Source organism: Hippopotamus amphibius, chromosome 3, assembly GCF_030028045.1.
Source record: "Hippopotamus amphibius kiboko isolate mHipAmp2 chromosome 3, mHipAmp2.hap2, whole genome shotgun sequence".
Lineage (NCBI taxonomy): Eukaryota > Metazoa > Chordata > Mammalia > Artiodactyla > Hippopotamidae > Hippopotamus > Hippopotamus amphibius.
The window spans coordinates 8,185,863-8,205,941 of NC_080188.1; the positions used below are offsets into that span (position 1 = coordinate 8,185,863).

At 37.0% G+C, this 20,079-nt stretch overlaps 1 protein-coding gene across 6 annotated transcripts in view; it reads left to right on the forward strand.

Annotated features, from left to right (window-relative positions):
• Window positions 1-20,079, forward strand: part of STIM2 (stromal interaction molecule 2) — a 183,314-nt gene that overhangs the window by 56,263 nt on the left and 106,972 nt on the right. For all 6 annotated transcript variants that reach the window (XM_057727470.1, XM_057727471.1, XM_057727468.1 and 3 more), the window contains exon 2: window positions 14,226-14,356. In XM_057727470.1, coding sequence (XP_057583453.1) covers window positions 14,234-14,356 — 123 coding nt within the window. In that variant the 5' untranslated portion in view covers window positions 14,226-14,233. The remainder of the gene's footprint in view (window positions 1-14,225; window positions 14,357-20,079) is intronic.

A 20,079-nucleotide genomic window follows, 5' to 3' on the forward strand; every position in this document is an offset into this window, starting at 1 on the left:
TGAATATTTACTTTCCATGAAGTCTTGCTAGCTTCAACAATTTCACACACACACATACACACACACACACGTACTTGATTTTTGTAAAATATTTTAATATTTATTTCTTTTTACACTTAAATACTCTTCACTTATTTACTTAATAACTTGTTGATAGTATTTATTAAAATACCAGGTATAGGTTGATGTTAATTGAGATGGTATAAAATAATGAAAAGATAGAAAATAAGACACATAACTGATAGTAAATAAGAAAGTGGCACAGGGACTTCCTAGGTGGCGCAGTGGTTAAGAATCTGCCTGTCAATGCAGGGGACACGTGTTCGAGCCCTGCCCTGGGAAGATTCCACATGCCGCGGAGCAACTAAGCCCATGCGCCACAACTATTGAGCCTGTGCTCTAGAGCCCGTGAGCCACAACTATTGAGCCCAAGTGCTGCAACTACTGAAGCTCACGTGCCTAGGGCCCGTGCTCCACAACAAGAGAAGCCACTACAATGAGGAGCCTGCGCACCACAATGAAGAGTAGCCCCTGCTTGCAGCAACTAGAGAAAGCCCGTGGGCAGCCATGAAGACCCAACGCAGCCAATAAATAAAATTAAAAAAAAAAAAAAAAAAAGCACAGATCTCTGTCAACCATCTTCATAATTCTTAAAGGCCAAATTTAGCTGAGGCTTGCAAAGACTGCTAAGAGTAATGAGACATTTTGAGTGTTATGTTTGGAGAAAAACAAGGAAGCAAGCAGATTATTTCTGATCTTGTAATGATAATAGATGACAGTAGAAAGTCAAACTCTTCACTACCCATTTAACTCTCTCTTTTGTTAGGAAAGTAGTCGATTGAAAATGATAGATCCAAATTATTTTGAGAGTAGGATCAGAAAGGAACTGATTGTTTCCAGTGGCCAGGATATTTTCATTCTAGGGTCTAAAAACAACTTTAGTAATCCTGTTTTCATGATCTCTGAGCAGTCTTGGAGACCAGAAATAGTATGTGAAGGCTGACAGGTGTTTTTTTTTGTTTTTGTTTTTTCCTTTAAACATTTTTTGAGGTATAATTGACGCATTACAAATGGTTTGTATTTAAAGTGTAGTTTGATGTGTTAGCATATGTATATACTGTGAAACGTTTGTCACAGTCAAGAAAATGAACATAACCGTCATCCCCCAAAGTTTCCTCATGCCCTTTGGAAGAGTAGACTGAGAAAAAGTCAGTGAGGAGGAGAATAACAATATTATGTTGTCCTGGAATTTGGAAAAAGAAGAGAATGATCAACTGTGGCAGATACTTACTGATAGGCCAAGTAACATGAGAAATGAGAATTGGCCATTGGATTTAGTAATGTAGAGATCACTGGTGAGTTTGACCAGAATGGTTTTGGTGGAGTGCTGAGAGCACAAGCCTGATTGAAATGTATTAGAGAATTTTTTTTCATACAGTTTTTAAAGGTTACTTTCCATATACAGTTATTACAAAATACTAGCTATGTTCCCTGTGTTGTGCAGTACATCCTTGAACCTATTTTACCCACAGTAGCTTGTACCTCTCGCTTCGCCACCCATATATTCCCCCCACCACCTGCCGAAGCACTAGTTCTCTGAGTCTGCTTCTTTTTTGTTATATTCACTAGTTGTTGTATTTTTTAGATTCCACATATAAGTAATATCCTACAGTATTTGTCTTTCTCTGACTTATTTCACTCAGCATAATACCGTCCAAGTGTATTCATGTTGCTGTCAATGGCAAAATTTCATTCTTTTTTGTACCTGAGTAGTATTCTGTTTTATTTATATACCACATCTTCTTTATCCATTCATTTGTTGGTGGACACTTACGTTGCTTCCATATCTTGGCAATTGTAAATAATGCTATGAATATTGGGGTAGATGTATCTTTTCGAATTAGTGTTCTGAATTTTTTCTTTTTATTTCCATTCCTGGGTCAAATGATAGTTCTATTTTTAGTTTTTTGGGAAACCTCCATACTGTTTTCCACAGTGGCTGCATCAATTTACATTCCCACCAACAGTGTACAAGGGTTCTTTTTTCTTCACATCCTTGCCAGCATTTTTTATTTGTGTTCTTTTTGATGATAGCCATTCTGACAAGTGTGAGGTGATAATTTCATTGTGGTTTTGATTTGCATTTCTCTGATGATTACTGATGGTGAGCATTTTTTCATGTGCCTGTTGCCATCTGCATTTCCTCTTTGGAAAAGTGTCTATTCAGTTCTTCTGCACATTTTTTAAATAGAGTTGTTTGTTTTTGATGGTGAGTTATATGAGCTATTTATATATGTTGGATATTAATCCCTTATCAGTCATATCATTTATAAATATTTTCTCCTATTCAGTAGGTTATCTTTTTGTTGATGGTTTCCTTTGCTGTACAAAAGCTTTTAAGTTTAATTAGGTCCCATTTGTTTGTTTTTGCTTTTATTTCCTTTATTTTAGGAGTCAGATCCAAAAAAATATTGCTGTGACATATGTTAAAGAGTGTTCACCTATGTTTTTCTCTAGGAATTTTATAGTATCTGGTCTTACATCTAGGTCTTTAATCCATTTTGAGTTTATTTTTGTATGTGGGTTAGAGAATGTTCTAATTTCATTCTTTTACATATAGCTGTCCAGTTTTCCCAGCACCACTTATTGGAGAGACTGTCTTCTCCATCATATATTCTTGCTTCCTTTGTTATAAGTCAATTGACCATAAGTGTGGGGGTTTATTTCTGGGCTCTCTATTATGTTCCATTGATCTGTGTCTGTTTTTGTGCCAGTACCATACTGTTTTGATTACTGTAGCTTTGTAGTGTAGTCTGAAGTCAGGAAGTGTGATTCCTCCAGCTCTGTTCTTTCTTTTTTCTTTTTTAAAATTTATTTATTTATTTTATTGGCTGTGTTGGGTCTTTTTTGCTGTGCGCGGGCTTTCTTTAGTTGCGTTGAGTGGGGGCCACTCTTTGTTGTGGTGCGCAGGCTCCTCATTGCCGTAGCTTCTCTTGTTGTGGAGCACGGGCTCTAGGTGGGCTTCAGTAGTTGCCGCACATGGGCTCAATAGTTGTGGCTCACAGGGTCTAAAGCGCAGGCTCAATAGTTGTGGTGCACGGGCTTAGTTGCTCCATGGCGTGTGGGATCTTCCTGGAGCAGGGATCGAACTCGTGTCCCCTGCATTGGCAGGCGGATTCCTAACCACTGCGCCACCTAGGAAGCCCATAGCTCTGTTCTTTCTTGAGATTGTTTTGACTGGAGTGTATTTTAACAGAGAAAGAGAGGAGAGAAATTCAAGGTGGTAACTTAGCAATGTTTTTGAGATTTTCTGCAAAGGGCAATAGTGAAGTGAAATTGAGAGTGTTTTGCCTTTTTCTTTTTAAGGATGGGAGAAAAGCATGTTTATATTCTGATGCCAGTGATCCACTGAGAACAAAATGTTAAGGATGAATATGTGGAGTAGTGCTCTTGAGGAGTTTGATAGGATAAGATTTAGTTCACAAGTGTAGAGATTGGCATTATATAGAAACTTGGGTAATTCCTTTGTGTCAGTAGGCCAGACGCACAGTATGAGGTGTAGACACTGGGAGGTAGTTTGATGGATTGTGAGAGTTGATGGAAGATCTCTTCTAATTGCTTCATTAAATTTTTTTTTTTCAGTGAAGCATAAGAAGCAGAGTCATTGCCATGAATAAGGATGGGGAGAAGACATTGAGAATTGAGGATCAGGAAGGTGTGAAATAGAGTGGGAGAGTGACTAGACCAGGGAGTTACAGTATGATTGCCTGGTGACAATAAGGGTGCCATTAAAGTCTATGGTTACGGATTTAAGGCATCATGATCAGCTGTGTTTAGATGCATGGGTACAGATGTACAATAGGTGGAGAATGAGATTTTTAGTAGGGTTGTGGCTTTGCTAACCAAGAATGATGAAGTGAAAGAATGGCAAGGTAGTTGAGGGTGTTTGCAGAGGAGTGATTATAATGGGTGGCCATGGATTTAGCTATAAAAGGAGGGGAGAAAAGACATTAAAGATGAGGGACAGTAATCCATGCAAGAGATGGTGGCTCTGAATAGGGCAGAATCTACATCATGTTTCAAAGATAGAACCAACAGAGTAAGGTTGGATGTGATGTGTGTGAGTGTCACCAAGAATGACCTTAGAGTTTTTGACCCTTAGCATTTGTAAGAATGGAGTTGCTGTCAGCTAAAGTGCTTGGCCTTTATCACATTTGGTGGTTTGGTTATGTGTTGTTGATTTGATTATTCCATATAAAAAGAGAACGTTTTCTAGTGTAATTAAAGCTATGCAAACATAAATGTAAACCAGCTAAACCCGTGACAACTCATTAACTTTCTGTATCAGTTCACTCATTCAGTACATACTTATTGAGTGCTTATGTTTCAAGTGATGTTCTAGGTGATGGGAGTATAGCACAAAATATTCTTTTGGGGTATTTTTAAAACTAAGACATCTTTTTCTTTTGACAGATTGTGGGATATAGAGGAAGATAAAGTTCTTTGGGTTTGGACAGACCTAGGTTAAATTCCAACAAAATGATTAAAGCTTTTGACCATGGGTAAATTACTTTACATATGAGAGCCTTGGCTAATTCATCATGAGAAGCAGTGGCATGATTCCAACTTGGTAGGAATTGTTGAGAGAAGTAGAATTAGATAACCAAGCAAAGCACCTGGCATGTAAGTTACGCAACAAATACTCTGCTCCCTTTTTATCTTCTCTCTTTGTATTTTAGGGTGTATTTGGTTTTGGGGTCAGCCAAAAGATACTTAGAGTTAAGTCTAATTAAAAACTAATGTTTTTGATATCTGTTAAGGTAATAATAACATTGATATAATAGGAAGAGCACACTTAGAATGCAAGAGACTTGGCATTAAATTCCTACTGTGCTGTTTAGTTTCAACAGGCACCTTACTTTTCTGGATAATAAATAAATGGTATCTACTGAGTGTTTATGAAGTTCCAAGCATGTGCCACACACTGTTAAGTGTTTTATATATAGATATCTCATTTAATTCTAACAGCAACCTTGCAAATTTACTGTTCTTCCCATTTTACAGATGAAGTTAAGGCAAATAAGTTAAATAACTTTCCTGAGGTTATATAGTAAGTGGCGAATGAGAATGAATTGGAAGCTTTTTCCCCCTACAGAATGCTCAGCCTTTCTCATTTGTAAAATTAGGATACTGATTTTATTTTCTGATTGTTATTAAGTTCTTGCACTGAGAAGTGACACAGTGTCATGCCCTTGAATCAGTGCCTGGCAGTGACAACAACAATTAAACAATTCTCTTTGTTTCCCAAGGTGTTATTGTAGGTAGAATGGCTTTAATGGTCTTTGCTCTCCATAGCTTATGTTTTGCTTATAGCTTTTAAAAAATTGTGGTAAAAAATATATATCATAAAATTTACCAAGTAATCCATTTTAAGTATATAATTCAGTGGCCTTGAGTACATGCACAGTGTTCTGGTTGTAACTTCGAATTATCACTTTTTCCCTCCAAAACAAAAATAAGCAAAGCTTGTCCACTACTCTGAGCACATGTTGCTAATCAAAATATTAGTGTTTATAGCATCCTGGGAAACCAGGAGTCAGTAGATGTGTATGCATGCACCTGTTTACTTTTAGTTTTTGCACCTAGTCAACAGTATTTTCTTGCATATGACAGATATCGCAAAGTTATACACAGATATTGTATTGCTTTCTAGGAGGTTATAGTACAAAACACAGTGGGAAAAATTAGGCAGCTGTCAGTGAATCTAGAGATAAATACAGCTGCCTGAATACTCCTTTTGCTCATTTATTTACATATGTTACAGGAGCGTATTGGTTAACCATGAATATAAGTGTAGATATTTTGGGATTGAGGACTGTGTTGGTAAATGAATTGCATAATAAGGTAGTTTTGAGGCAGAGGCATTACCTTGTCTCCTGCCTTTTGGGAGGCTCTTTGAGAAGCTTAGTGGGAACTTCTTGAGGTGTCAAGGACAAGATGCTTTGTGAGGGTTGGGGAATAAGTGGGAGTGAAATGATCAGAAGATGGTAAGTTGGAAAATATCCCTGGAAAGTGGGAAGGGAGGTAAGTAACTGAGTTTGTATCAGATAGTCTGTTTAAAACATTTGGAAGGTATAATTGAACTTAGTAATTTTTAAGGGAAACTTTTAGCTGATAAATCAAGGGAAAGTACTTTCTTTTTACAGGAGTCAGACTAATTAATAAGTACTTTGTAAACAAAGTCAGTGATTCAGAGTTCCAAGAGGCAGTCATCAGTCAGAAGGGATTTCAAAATAAAGGCCCTTTATTTTTTGTTCACTATAACACTTAAGCCATATATCAGTAGCGGTGTCTCAGCCCTATGTTGCTGAGGTCTGTCTCCTTTGTTGAACTTTTCAGAAATCTGAGTTAAACATTTGAGATTCAGAGTCCACCTGCATTTTTATGGCATCCTGGTATAGCATTGTGTATACCAGTTACAACTTTCCTTTTCTCATTTGTTGTTCTGGCATATAATGTACTTTCAGTAAATGTTAGCATAGTTTGAATATCTACCATATGCCGGAAAATATAATAGGTAATGGGTTGAAACTTCTCTTTAAAAAAGTATGTGGTGGCCTTTATTATTTATTTATTAGATTTTCTGAGAGACATCCATTAATTCTCCTATATGCCAGGTGTTGGTGATATGCTAGACATTGGGAAAATAAGAGAAATAAGACAGACTCTGCCTTAAGAGGATATCAAAAAAGAAAGAAGACATTATTCACTTTCTTTCTGAGTTTGAATCAGATTGTTGGTTTACTGAAAAATGATACCAAACGGTTATCTCTAAAGATTTTAGAGAAAATTTGCTCTCAAAATATTCAGATTGAAGTATTTGATTTGATAAATGCTTAAACTATTAATGGAAGTACTAAGTATGAACACTGTTTATTTACAGTTTTTCTCTCAGGGTTAGTAATGAAGAAAATCCTCCTCATGAGACTGGGAAGTGGTTGCCAGGGTGGTGAGCCAGGTTCTTGGCAGTGTGTGATGTCACACGTGGTTAATGGCTGCAGCCATTGGTTTGTGATTAGAAGTCGGCTGGCTCTCCTTCTTAGTTCTTTTCTGTGTGAAAGCTGCTGATCCTAAAGGTATTATAGGAGGGAAACTAGCTTTAAAGACTGGATATACTTTTTCAGCTTCATTTATTTCTTAAGCTCTTATTTTCTTACATTTCTGAACTGTATTCCCTGCTTATGTCTATTGACTGGGATAACAGAATATAGAATATGGCAAAAATATTTATGCCTCTAGTGAAGGCTTAATGGAATCACATTTGATGCATTTTGTAGCTCTGTGTTGTTTGGTCTCACTCAACCAAATAGAAGTGAACCTTTGTTTTACCTAGACTTTTAGTTCATTCTAAAAGTGTCAGTCCTATTTGTCTCCTTTTTCTCACTACATTCAGCTGTCACTTCAGTCTGACATTTTCTGTCTATCCTCACTGCTCTGATGGTAGTTAGGTTCTGTTACTTCCTGCCTGCACTGTTCGAATAGGCAACAAGCATGTAAACTGAGACTATAGTTTCTTCTCTAGATTAAAATAAAACTGACTATACGGGAAAACATTTTCTGAGCTTGAAAGCACTACTCAAAATATGTGATTTCTCTCTGTTCTATTTGCCATCAAGCCACAGTTCACTTAAAAATGATCAGAGGCTTCTTTCAGACTCTTCTTTTTTTGGTTAATTGTCATTCACTGACTAATAGCCCCAGGCCATCTTTCCAAATTCACATCCTGCTACTCCTCCACCCCTGCGTGCTAGTGTTTTCCTCCTCTCTCTGGGGAGTACTGTTGGCTAGCAGAGGGCACTTCCTTGTCGTGTGGGACTGGCCCCACATCCCCCCACTGAAGGCCTGCAGGCAGAAGCTAGGGAGAGCTGAGCAGGAGGAGCATGGAGTAGCGCTCTCCGTGGAGCGTCAGTCTGCTGGCCAGACTGCTCTGTGTGGGTCCCAGGTGTTATCTTATTTCCTCTTCGGGTTTGTTCTTTTTTTTTTTTTATAAATTTATTTATTTATTTTATTTATTTATTGGCTGCATTGGGTCTTTGTTGCTGCACACAGGCTTTCTCTAGTTGCTGCGAGCGGGGGCTACTCTTCATTGTGGTGCTCAGGCTCCTCATTTTAGTGGCTTCTCTTGTTGTGGAGCACGGGCCCTACGCGCGTGGGCTTCAGTAGTTGCAGCACATGGGCTCAGTAGTTGTGGTTCATGGGCTCTAGAGCACAGGCTCAATAGTTGTGGCGCATGGGCTTAGTTACTCCATGGCATGTGGAATCTTCCCAGGGCAGGGCTCGAACCTGTGTCCCCTGCATTGGCAGGCAGATTCTTTACCACTGCGCCACCTAGGAAGTCCTTTGGGTTTGTTCTTGTTTTCTGTTTTTCTAACCCCACTTATTAAAATCCAATTTCTTTTTCTTGGTGCCACCAAAAATGCAATTTCTTGCATGTAAAAGTCAGGCATAATTTATTGAGTGGTACTGTATAATAATAATAATATACATATGTTACAACATATATAATAATAGTAATTATATAAAGTAATCAGTAAAACAAGGTTAGTCCTTGCCTTCATGAAATTTTATCTTTGCTGCTAAAGTATAAGAGCCTTGGATGTTAAATATTTTAACGTTCCCCTTCATTTTTTTATAATGTGTTGTATATTTTGTTCATTAAGTATTTAAACAGCAGTATTTGATAGTGAATAAATGGACTTTATACTTTAGGCTTTGGGGAGGGTGGGGCACTGAATAGTTCTAACTGGAGGAGGAGTAATATTAATAGATTTCTACTAACCACTTAGAGTTAACTTTAGTACCATGAGGAGTTGAGGGTTTTTTGTTTTGGTCAGTTTCTACATCTTAGTTTTCTAATCAGCCAAGTAATTTCATAAAAGGTTTTTCTCACATTTATATTGGAAACCAGTTAGGTAAGCAATTCAGTAAACATATCTTTTGAGTACTTACTTTGTGCCAGACACTGTTTTAGGCACTCAGGAAAGAGCAGTGATCAAATCAAAGCCTGTGATCTCATGATTGCATTGTAGTGGGGGATTGGACAGTAAGAAACATAATATGTGCACAGCACATTAAGTGCTGTGGAGAAAAATATAGCAGATAGAAAAGGGGAAGGCTATTTTAGCTAGGGAAATATGATGACCTCTGAGGAGAAACATTTGTGCTGGAATGAAAGGAGTTAGCAACAATGGGTGTGCTTGGGAGAGGGAGTTTGCAGGTCAAGGAAACTGCAAGTTGGGGGTTTCCATGAGTAATTTATTAATGTTTTTTCCCCTTTATGGTCCTTTAGAATAATCTGTAGATCCCTCTGTAATCTGGCCCTCACTGATATTGCTAGTCTTTTCTCTTAATTATCCTGTCAGATGTTAATAATAATGCCTATGTTATAAGCAAAGTGAAATTATAATGTATGATTTATATATACATTTATGTGATATGTAATAGACACTCTGGTAGTTATTGTCATTATTCTTTTGTTAGTATAGTAACTGTTAGCAGCTCATGTTCTTGCCCTTTCATGTCTTCCTAGAAAACACTTGCTAATCTTTCAAGGATCAATGTAAATATCCCTTTCTCCTCAAATCTTTTTCTTGCTAGACAGGACTACTCCCTCAGTTTTGCTACCGTTATGTATTTAATACATGTCTGTCAGTGCGTGCGCCATGTTTAACTTTGTTTTTACCCTTTGTATGCCTGGTGTCTAATGGGAAGTCTGGTATGTATATATTTTGCTAGATAAATAACAAATTCAGAAGTTTATTTACTTGGCTTCTAGTATTTATATATGTTTAAACTTTCAACATATGTTTGTCACTGTGGTAATATGCTTGTAAAGGTTTGTTCAAGGGGAGTGTGAATTAAAGGTACATTATTATCAAAAGGAGAAGTAACCTAAGAAGTATAGGTCTGTATTCTAGATTTTGTTTGTCATTCATGAAGTGTCTAGTGATCCCCTTCTGTGGGGCACATTTGTGCTTCTTGGTTCTCTCCGCTTCTCAGCCAGGTTCTGGCAGTATCTATGATAGCAATCCTTTATTCTTCTCTAACACTGGCGACACACATTTATGTTCATTATACTGACATTTGAACATGAATTGGAGTCTTGAAGACTGATGTGAATCCCAGGTCTGTCATTTCTAAGGGTGTGATCTTAAGCAAGTAACTCATAAGTCTCATTTCCTCATCTGAAAAATGGAGATAATATATTCCTCACACAGGGTTGTAGGGATTACGTTATGTACATAAAATAGCATTGGCTTCTAGAATATATTAGATGTTTCTTATTAGGTGAAATCATTTTAATTCATTAACTCTGTTTCTACAGACTCAGGTTGAACATTTGTTTGGCTTTGGGTAGAGGAAAACAAGGTAGAATTTAACAGTGGTGTTGATTGCTGACTTTGGTTAGGTCTTACTCTGTTTCAGCTAATTCTTTTTTTCTCAGTGGAATATGCTGGTCTTGATTCAGAGAAAAGAAAGGAATGCTCAGCATAATAATGCTAAAAAGATCTATCACACCATGTTGGCCTTTAACACAAGGTGAGGGCCCCAAGGGGAGGCAATTTGTCTTGGGTGTCCAGCAGCAAGGCCAGGGCCTGGCACATGACAGGCACTCGGTATCATGTTTAAGTGAACAAGTGAACTCTGTTTAGATGAGAACTGTGTTCTAGCTGTGGAGTACATGGTGCATTTTGGGTGGCTAAGGGAGATGTATGTAAGATGTTGGCAGAGGAGACTGATTTTGGTTTTTTAGTAGTTGTCTTTGAAACCATTATACCAGATTCATTATATGCACAGTTCTTTTATATCAGTTTGTATATTTTAAAAGAAACTTAGGTCAGCTACTTTGAGTTAAAATGATCACTTATGCTGAATTAACCCAGAAGGGAAACAACTGAGAAAAAATGGAAAAGACCTTAGAACAGGTAATGGAGTTCAGAATTCACAGCTGAATTCTAAATTAGATTTCTAGGCCTTAAGTCACTGTACCAAAAGGAAATACAATTTTATGTGGAGAAATGGATCACTCTTGCCATATCCTCAACTCCTGTCTTCCCTTTCCTTCTGCTCCAACTTGGCAAAACACCAAACCTTAGAGCAGCCTTCATCCTTTACCTCCTCCGTTCCTCAGAGGCATGGACTGTTGAGTGCTGCCAGGATTCCTGAAGCATTTCCCTGACAGCTGTGCCTTCCAGTCTTGCCACCATCTTGTCTGTTTTCCACTGTTGCTGGAATGATCTTTCTCTAATAAATCTGATTGTGTTGGTCCTCTCCTTGAAATCCCTTATGGGAAACTAATTTCTCAGTTTTCAGGGTAAAATCTAAATTCCTTAGTATGGAAAACCACTTTTAGAGATTTGACCCCTTCTTACCAGTCTCCTATCTGATCTCTTTTTTCCCCCCACATGTTATCTGCACCAGACATATTAACCAGTTGCATTTCTAGGAGTGTTTCATGTTCTTTCCATGCCACTGAATGTATGATGTTTCTTTTTCCAGGCATGCTTTTCTCTCCTTCCCAAGGTCATCAACTACAGGTCCTTTAAAACTCCCTATGGTTCCTTCTAGAAAACTTTCTGACTTTCTTTCCCAATCTGGATTAGGTGTCCTTTCTCCATGCTCTCATAACACCCTACTGTTAATGTTCTCTGTGGTACCTAACCCAACAGCATGCCTTCTTCCTCCCTAGACTGTGAACTTTCTCGAGTACAGGATACTCTTTTATTTCTTTAAATTCTAATGCCTGTCGCTGGTTAGCACAGTATAGAAGCCTAGAATTTTGTGATTTAGTTGATGCATGAAGTAACAGAATTTATCAGGGGTCCAGAGTGTGCCCAGCTAAGTCCTGGGAATTATGAGTATGTGAGAAATGGAGGAACATGATCCCTGCCCTTTTCGTAAGCTTAGTTGTATGGACAAAATGGCATTAAGCAATTAGAGGTTAATTAAAATACAACATTAAAGGATGATTTGAGAATAAAAATGTGGTTGAAAATTTCAAATCCTTTGGCATTTCATGATCTGCTCTTTGCTCTGTTTTTCTTAATATTTACCACTACTAAATGCTATGCCTTTACTTATTTATCTGGTTATGCTCATCTCCTCCACTAGAATGTAAGCTTTATGAGGAATTTTTATCTCTTTTGTTCACTGTGGTGTTTCTAATGCCTGAACATGGTAGATGCTCAGTAGATATTTATTGAATGGATGGAATGGCATTCAGAGAAAGAAGTAATCACTAGGAGTTAGTATTTATGAAATACATCATGGATAAGTTACATCCAGAAGTAGACCCTGAAAGATAGTGTTTTATTAACTAAGTTAATTTAAGTAAAAAATTACCAATTTTGTTGATATGAGTTTTTTCCAGATCATATGTTCCTCCTAATTTTCTCTTAAGCTTTTTAATGTTTCTACCGTCCTCACTGTTGACTTCTCTTAGAGGGTTTGACAACAAAACCTATTTAATCAGAGTGAGTGATGCTGACCCTTTCCTTATGTACTAGTTGTAATAACATTTTCACTTCATGTGTTTATTAGCGAAATAAAATATATGTTAAAAATATGTCTGCTGGAGGAAGTAACACGTTGTATATACATATTCTTTACACCATATGTTGTTGTGATACCTGAGAGCTTATATTTTATTTTGCATCCGTTCAAAATAACTTGTGGGCATATCAGCGTTCTGGATGTCTTGGGAATTGGGGACCATAATTGATGATTATGCCTATAAGTTCTTAGATTTTAGCAACTCTTACTGAGAGTTTTAAATATTTTTGTATATACATATTTATGTCACGTTTTCATTTTTCTAGAGTTTCTTCTTCTGTTTCCTTCCCTTCCAAGATTAAAAGAATCAAAATTAGGTTTTGACTTAAAACTATTAAAAATGTTAAATTGCTAAAATGGTCTATAAGTAGAACATGCAGGTAACATAGGCTTAAATTGTTTTTTTAGAAAATTATTAGTTGGTCTCCAGGACTGGCTTCTTTTCTTGAAATTTTTTTCCTAAGTGCAGAATTAGGTATTTTCAGGCCATTATAGCTACAGTAGAGCTTAGTAAATATCTAGTCTACTTGCTTTATTTTAGAGGAGAGGTGACTAAGACATAAAGGTAAGTGATTTGTCCACAGTCAGTTAATTCATAACAGGACCAGGTGATAAACTAGATTTTTAACTATTGTTGAAGAGATACCCATACTGTGGCTCACCCTTCTGTTATGCTAATGACCATTTTAAACTTTAAGACCATACTATTCCTAGAAATACATGTGGCTCTGATGACATTTTAAAAGGATATTATTTTAGTGACCTGGTAGAATAGAAGTCAGTTCCTGGAATTTGTCAGTCTAGCAGTCAGCCAGATTGGGTGTGAGTGAAGTTTTGGCAGTACTTTTCCATTTTGGTATATAGGCTATTTACTAAGTTGAGTCAACAGGAGGTAATTTTTATTAATCTCATTTTAAGCCATGAAAAACCCCAAATTCTCCCTCAGTTGTTTTTGACAATCTGAGTGTGAGGATTCACTCTTTTTCTATAGGAAAATGTTTAGACAGAAGGTGTATTTTGAGAAAAACATGAAGAACAAGATTTTAAAAAATTCAGTTTTTCCTTGTTGAACCTAAGAAGTTATGCAATTTAAAAAGTCATATGGTGGACTCTTGGATTCTGTTAGATAGAAAAATGATAAAAAAAATTTCTAAGGATCTTGTGAATAGTCTACATTTCTTTTTCTTATATTCTTTGTGGTGTTTCCCTAGGACTTAGATTTTAAACTGGACTATACAAAAATAACACCTTGTGCTCTGTGATTTTTAGTTTTAGTTTTTGTTTTTTTAAGGAGGGAGTTTATCTGTTTTGGGGGAGGAATAATTTATAATGAGTTGCATAAGAAGAAAATGGTTAAAGATGTGAAAGAATGTAGACAACCTGAATTTAATACTGGTTGTAGTTGACTAATATCAATTAAATTGAATTATTTTTAGTCAGTGTGTTCATGTATTTTGGTTTTGATGTGAAGAATATCCTACTAGACTTCTTAAAGCCTCTTAGCTTGACTTAGTCTGAAATTTAATTTGTGGTTTTGTTTTAAATTATATTCTCTTGACTATAGCCTATGTTTTGCGATGGCAGGTTGGTAATTGCCCTTTGTTCTATTTCAGATCCCTGCATGTCACTGAGTCCACCATGCTTCACAGAAGAAGATAGATTTAGTCTGGAAGCTCTTCAAACAATACATAAACAAATGGATGATGACAAAGATGGTGGAATTGAAGTAGATGAAAGTGATGAAGTAGGTGGAAACCCTTTTTCCCTGGTATTCTCTTAGAATAGAATGACCAAGTTTTTAGTCTTAAATTTTCCCATTATTCCCTGTATGACTCAACTCTATCTTTATCATCTTTAGTTTTTCTCTTTACATTTTAATTTTACCCTTTGTATTTATATGGTTTTTCTTTTTTCTTTTTTTTTCACATCTGTACAAGTCTTCCCAGTTTTATAAGAATCCCCAGTCTTGTATACTTGGGTTTCTCAAACATATATCCTGTTCTGACTGTGTCAGTTATCTGTTGCTGCTTTACAAACCACTATAAAATTTGGTAGCCTAGAGCAAAAACATTTTATTATTTCTCCTGATTCTCTGGGTTGACTGGGCTTTGCTGGGCACTTTTTCTGTTCCCATAGTTATGGCCCAAGGTCACTGTGGCAGTTGCATTCAGTTGCCAGCTCTGCTGGGCTGGAATATCTCAGATGACCTCTTTTCCTTCAGAGTCTCTCTCCAGCCAGTCTCTCATCATTCAGGAGTCTAGCTCAAGCTTCCTTACAGCATGGCAGCCGGCTTCCACGTAGCAGTGTTCCAAGGAAACAAGTTCCCATGTGAAAGTGCTTTTCATGCTTCTTCTTGCCAATGCCTGTTAATATCAAATTGGCTTAAAGCAAGTTATTTGGCTGAGCTCAGAGTCTTTGTGGGAGAGAATTATATGAGGATATGAATACCAGGAGATGTGGTTTATTGAGGGTCACCAATGTCATAATCTACTGTACTCACTGTACAAAGAAATAATGCTTTATTTCTTAAGCATTCTCATCTTACCCCTCTCTGGTGTCCCTTTCAGTTTTCTTCATAGGAGTTGTTTTATTTTTTTGGACTATGGTCTCATTCTAACCAAATTCTCTGGTCATTTTTTAGCTCTGTTCAGCCTTTTTGTTGTATTTGTCACTGTTGAAATGCTTCTCTTTTAGTTTATATAATACTAAATTACGTTATATTCCACATTATTATCTAATGTTGTATAACAGTGACGTCCTCTCATCACATTGTTATCTAATCACATTGTTTTGTAACAGTAACATTCTCTAAAGATCAGTTTTTGACCTGCTGTATAAAACATTTACCTTGAGAGTGCTCATCCATTTTTAGGTTACTCCTGATTCCTCCATCTCTAAGCCAGTCCAGATTCCGGCCTACACGTATTGCTTTCTGCCTGACGTCTTTTGAGGGCTCTTTTGTTTTCAGCTTAGTTTATCTAAAACAAAATCCCAGATCTTCTTGTTGAAATCCCTCACTGTTCAATGGCACTTGTGGACTTATTTCTCCTCAATTTTTACTCTTCTAAATTAGGAGTTGGCAGACTTTTTCTATATAGGGCCAAGTTAGGGGTTGAAATATGTTTCCCCCCTAAAAAACAAATTTTTGAAGTCCTAACCCCCAGTATCTCATAATGGGACCTTATTTGGAGATAGGTTTCTTTCAGATGTAGTTATTTAAGAGGAGCATATACTGGAGTAGCATGGGTCTTTAATCCAGTATGACTGGTGTCCTTGTAAGAGAGGAGAACACCATGTGGACAGGTGGACACAGGAGAAGATGATCATGTGACAGTGGAGGCAGACAGTGGAGTTATACAGCTACAAGTCAAGGAATGATAGGATTGCTGGTGGTACCAGAAGCCAAGAGAAAGGCACGAAACAGATTCTCTCCTAGAGCCATTCAGAGAACATGGCCCTGCTGACATCTGATTTCAGTTTTATAGCCTCCAAGGCCTGTGAAAAAATACATTTCTGTTATTTTAAGCCACGTAGTTTATGGTGCTTTGTTACAGCAACCCTAGGAAACTAACATAGGCCAGCTAGTAAATATTTTAGGTTTTTGTGGGCTGTATGATCTCTGTTGGATCTACTCATCTCTCCCATTGTAGTGCCAAGCAGCCATAGACAATATATGAAATAATGTTCGTGGCTGTGTTCCAATAAAACTTTGTTTGCAAAGACAGGCATCAGGCTGTAGTGTGACAACCCCTGCTATAAGTAAAATTTTGTGTTCTTAGAATTTATTCCTTTTTCTTCGTTTTTCACTTACCTGTTTTAGTTATTTACTTACTCCATTTTAATCTAGGTATTTATTATTTTCTGCCTACTTTATTACCTCTGAGTTTTTCTTTTGATCCATCATGCATATCACTTTTCTCTAGCTAAGAAATTTTCTTAGTACTTATTAGATCAGATATTAACTCTTTCCTCTTTTTTACTATCCCTGCATCAACTGATGCCTGCTTACTGAGATAATCTCTTATCATTGTGATTAAATCATTTTGATTAGAGCTCAGTTCCATTAATAGCAAAATCATGGCTTTCAGTTCAAAATAGTCAAATTTATTTCTTTCACTTTTAGAACTACTTATGACAGGACAGTCCTATTTTACATTGTTTCCAACTAAAAAAGTATTTGAAGTATGTAAATATATTCTGTTGGTCATAAAGTAGAGTGAATGAAATGAAGTTGATGGATTATTAGGAGTTTTACTTACATATATACAACATATAACAAAGTAGTTGTCATTTATTGGGGTCACTTTATTATACTGAATAATTCATTCTTTCAGCATCATCACCATTCCATCCTTCTTCCAGTACAAACACACGCATAACACAATAAAATCAAGCTATAAAACTACTTTTTGTAAGTAATACTCTGAATTATTAGTGATAAATTGTTCTTTCTAGTCTTCCCAAGATTGTCTGAGTGGTTTATTTAGTTGCTAGTATCGTTGCTTAAGATTTTGAATATCAAATATTCTAACATAAATTCTGTTTGCTCCATAAATTATTACTATCCATATGAATTATGGAGTCAATAGAATTTTATGTTCATATATTTGTAGAGGAAATTATTCTCTAGACTAAATAGAGTACCTGAAATTGTTATTGTATGTATATTTTCTTAGTCATTTACAGTATTAGTTTGATGAAATTCCATGTCAACTCAGAGAGTGTGTAGTGTTTAATAGATGAATGTTCCGTGCAGTTTCATAATTCTGTCCATGAATTAAATTGGAGATAATTCACAACACTAAATCTTGTACTGTGTTGAAAGGTTATAATTTTAAGTTATTACACTGATGGTGCTAAGTTTTCCTTTGATTTTGGTATTTCTTAGGAACTAATCATTGCTTAGCATTATTTTAGGTTAAGAAATATGTTAGTTCAGAGGGATTATTTTGGGGAGAGGTAAAGGTGGGACTGGGAGAGCATATATGGTTAATTTGAAGTTTTAGTATTATAAAATGTTTGAAAAGATTGGTATGCACTTTTACTTTTTTAAGCTGGAATAGTTTTAGATAGCCACATTTCAGAAGTTACAAATTGGGACTTCCCTGGTGGCACAGTGGTTAAGAATTTGCCTGCCAATGCAGGGGACACAGGTTTGAGCCCTGCTCCAGGAAGATCCCACATGCCTTGGAGCAACTAAGCCCAAGCGCCACAACCACTGAGCCTGAGCTCTAGAGCCCGTGAGCCACAACTGCTGAGCCCATATGCCACAACTGCTGAGCCCATATGCCACAACTGCTGAAGCCTGCGTGCCTAGAGCCCATGCTCTGCAACAAGAGAAGCCACCTCAGTGAGAACTGCAATGAAGAGTAGCCCCTGCTTGCCATAACTGGAGAAAGCCCATGTGCAGCAACAAAGACCCAACGCAGCCAGTAAATTAATTGATTAATTAATTAAAAATATAAAAAAAGAAGTTACAAATTAACTTATTAAGATTGGTTAATTTTGAGCCTAGAATAAGGCTATATTCTTTATATTAAAAATCTACATAATAAATTACTTTCATTATTGATGTGTTGAGTTATAAATATTACTACTCTGGGATGTTTTCCTTTTTATTTATTTATTTATTTATTTATTTATTGGCTGCATTGGGTCTTCGTTGCTGCATGTGTGCTTTCTCTAGTTGTGGCAAGCAGGGGCTACTACTCATTGCAGTGCACAGGCTTCTCAGTGCAGTGGCTTCTCTTGTTGTGGAGCACAGGCTCTAGACGCGGGCTTCAGTACTTGCAGTGTGTGGCTCACAGGCTCTAGAGCGCAGGCTCAGTAGCTGTGGCTCACAGGGTTAGTTGCTCCACGGCATGTGGGATCTTCCTGGAGTGAGGCTCCAACGTGTATCCCCTGCATTGACAGGCGGATTCTTAACCACTGCGCCACCAGGGAAGTCCCTGGGATGTTTTCTGACACCAGTCAGTTCTTCAGTTTTCCAACACCAACTGCATTTCCAGCAATTCAATTCAATTCTGACACTCTCTCCCTGGAGAGAGTATCAGATTCCATAAGTTAAAGGGCTCAGTTTCATAATACTGCCCTCACCTCAGATGCCAGTCACAAGTCTCTGGTTATGTTTATGAACTGCTGACTGACTGGCCATAAATCGGGGGTTCCCATGACTCCTTCTTCAGGTTTGAAATTTGCTGGGTATGTATCTGAAAAAAAAACAACAGCAAAAACATGAACTCAAAAAGATACATGTACCCTAGTGTTCATAGCAGCATTACTTACAGTTGCCAAGATATGGAAGCAACCTAAGCATCCATCAGCACATGAGTGGATAAAGAAGATGTGGTTTGTAAATACAGTGGAATACTACTCAGCCATAAAAAGAACGAAATTTTGCCATTTGCAGCAACATGGATAGACTTGGAGGATGTTATGCTAAGCAAAATAAGCCAGACAGAGAAAGACAAAATACTGTACAATATCGCTTATATGTGAAATCTAAAAAATACAGCAAACAAGTGAATAATACAAAAAAGAAGCAGACTCATGGATACAGAGAATAAAATAGTGCTTACCAGTGGGGAGAGAGAAGGGGGGAGGGGCAATACAGGGGTAGGAGATTAAGAGGTACAAACTATTACATATAAAATAAACAAGCTACAAGGCTACAGTGTACAACACGGAATATAGCCAGTATTTTGTGCTAACTATAAGTAGAGTATAACCTTTAAAAATTGTGAATCACCATACTGTACACCTGTAACTTATATAATATTGTACATCAACTATACTTCAGTAAAAAAAAGAAAATTTGCTGGAATGGCTCACAGAACTCAGGAGAACACTTTACTTAGGTTTGCTGAGTTATTAAAGAGGATACAACTCTGGAACAGCCAAATGGAAGAGATGTATAGGACAAGGTATGGTGGAAGAGCCATGGAGCTGGCATGCCACCCTCCCAGAACCTGCCACACCTTGATCTGTTCACCAACCTGGAAGCTCTCTGAATCTCTAAGTTCAGGAGTTGTTACAGAGCTCAGTTTTCCTAGAGGTTAGGTAGCTGGGGTTGAACTTTCTAATCTCTAAATCACTCGGTCTTTCTGGTGATCAGCCCTATCTAGGGGCGCCACCCTTAGTCGTCTCATTAGCATGAATTCAGGTGTGATCAAAGGAGGAAAGGACACTCTATCACTGAGGAAATTCCAGGAGTTTTAAGAGCTTCTGTACTCGGAACCAGGGATAAAGACCAAGTACATTTCTTATTATATCACATTAAAAAAATTTAAATATGAAAAAATAAAAATTCATATTTTTTAGTTATTAAAAATACCTTCAGGAGAAAGATCTGTTCCAGTTGTGTATAATATATAGACAGAGAGGTATTAAGTAAGCTTATGCAGATATTTGACAGCCTATTTGAATGTATTTGATTGCATAATAGTTCCTAGAATTACAAGTTATTTT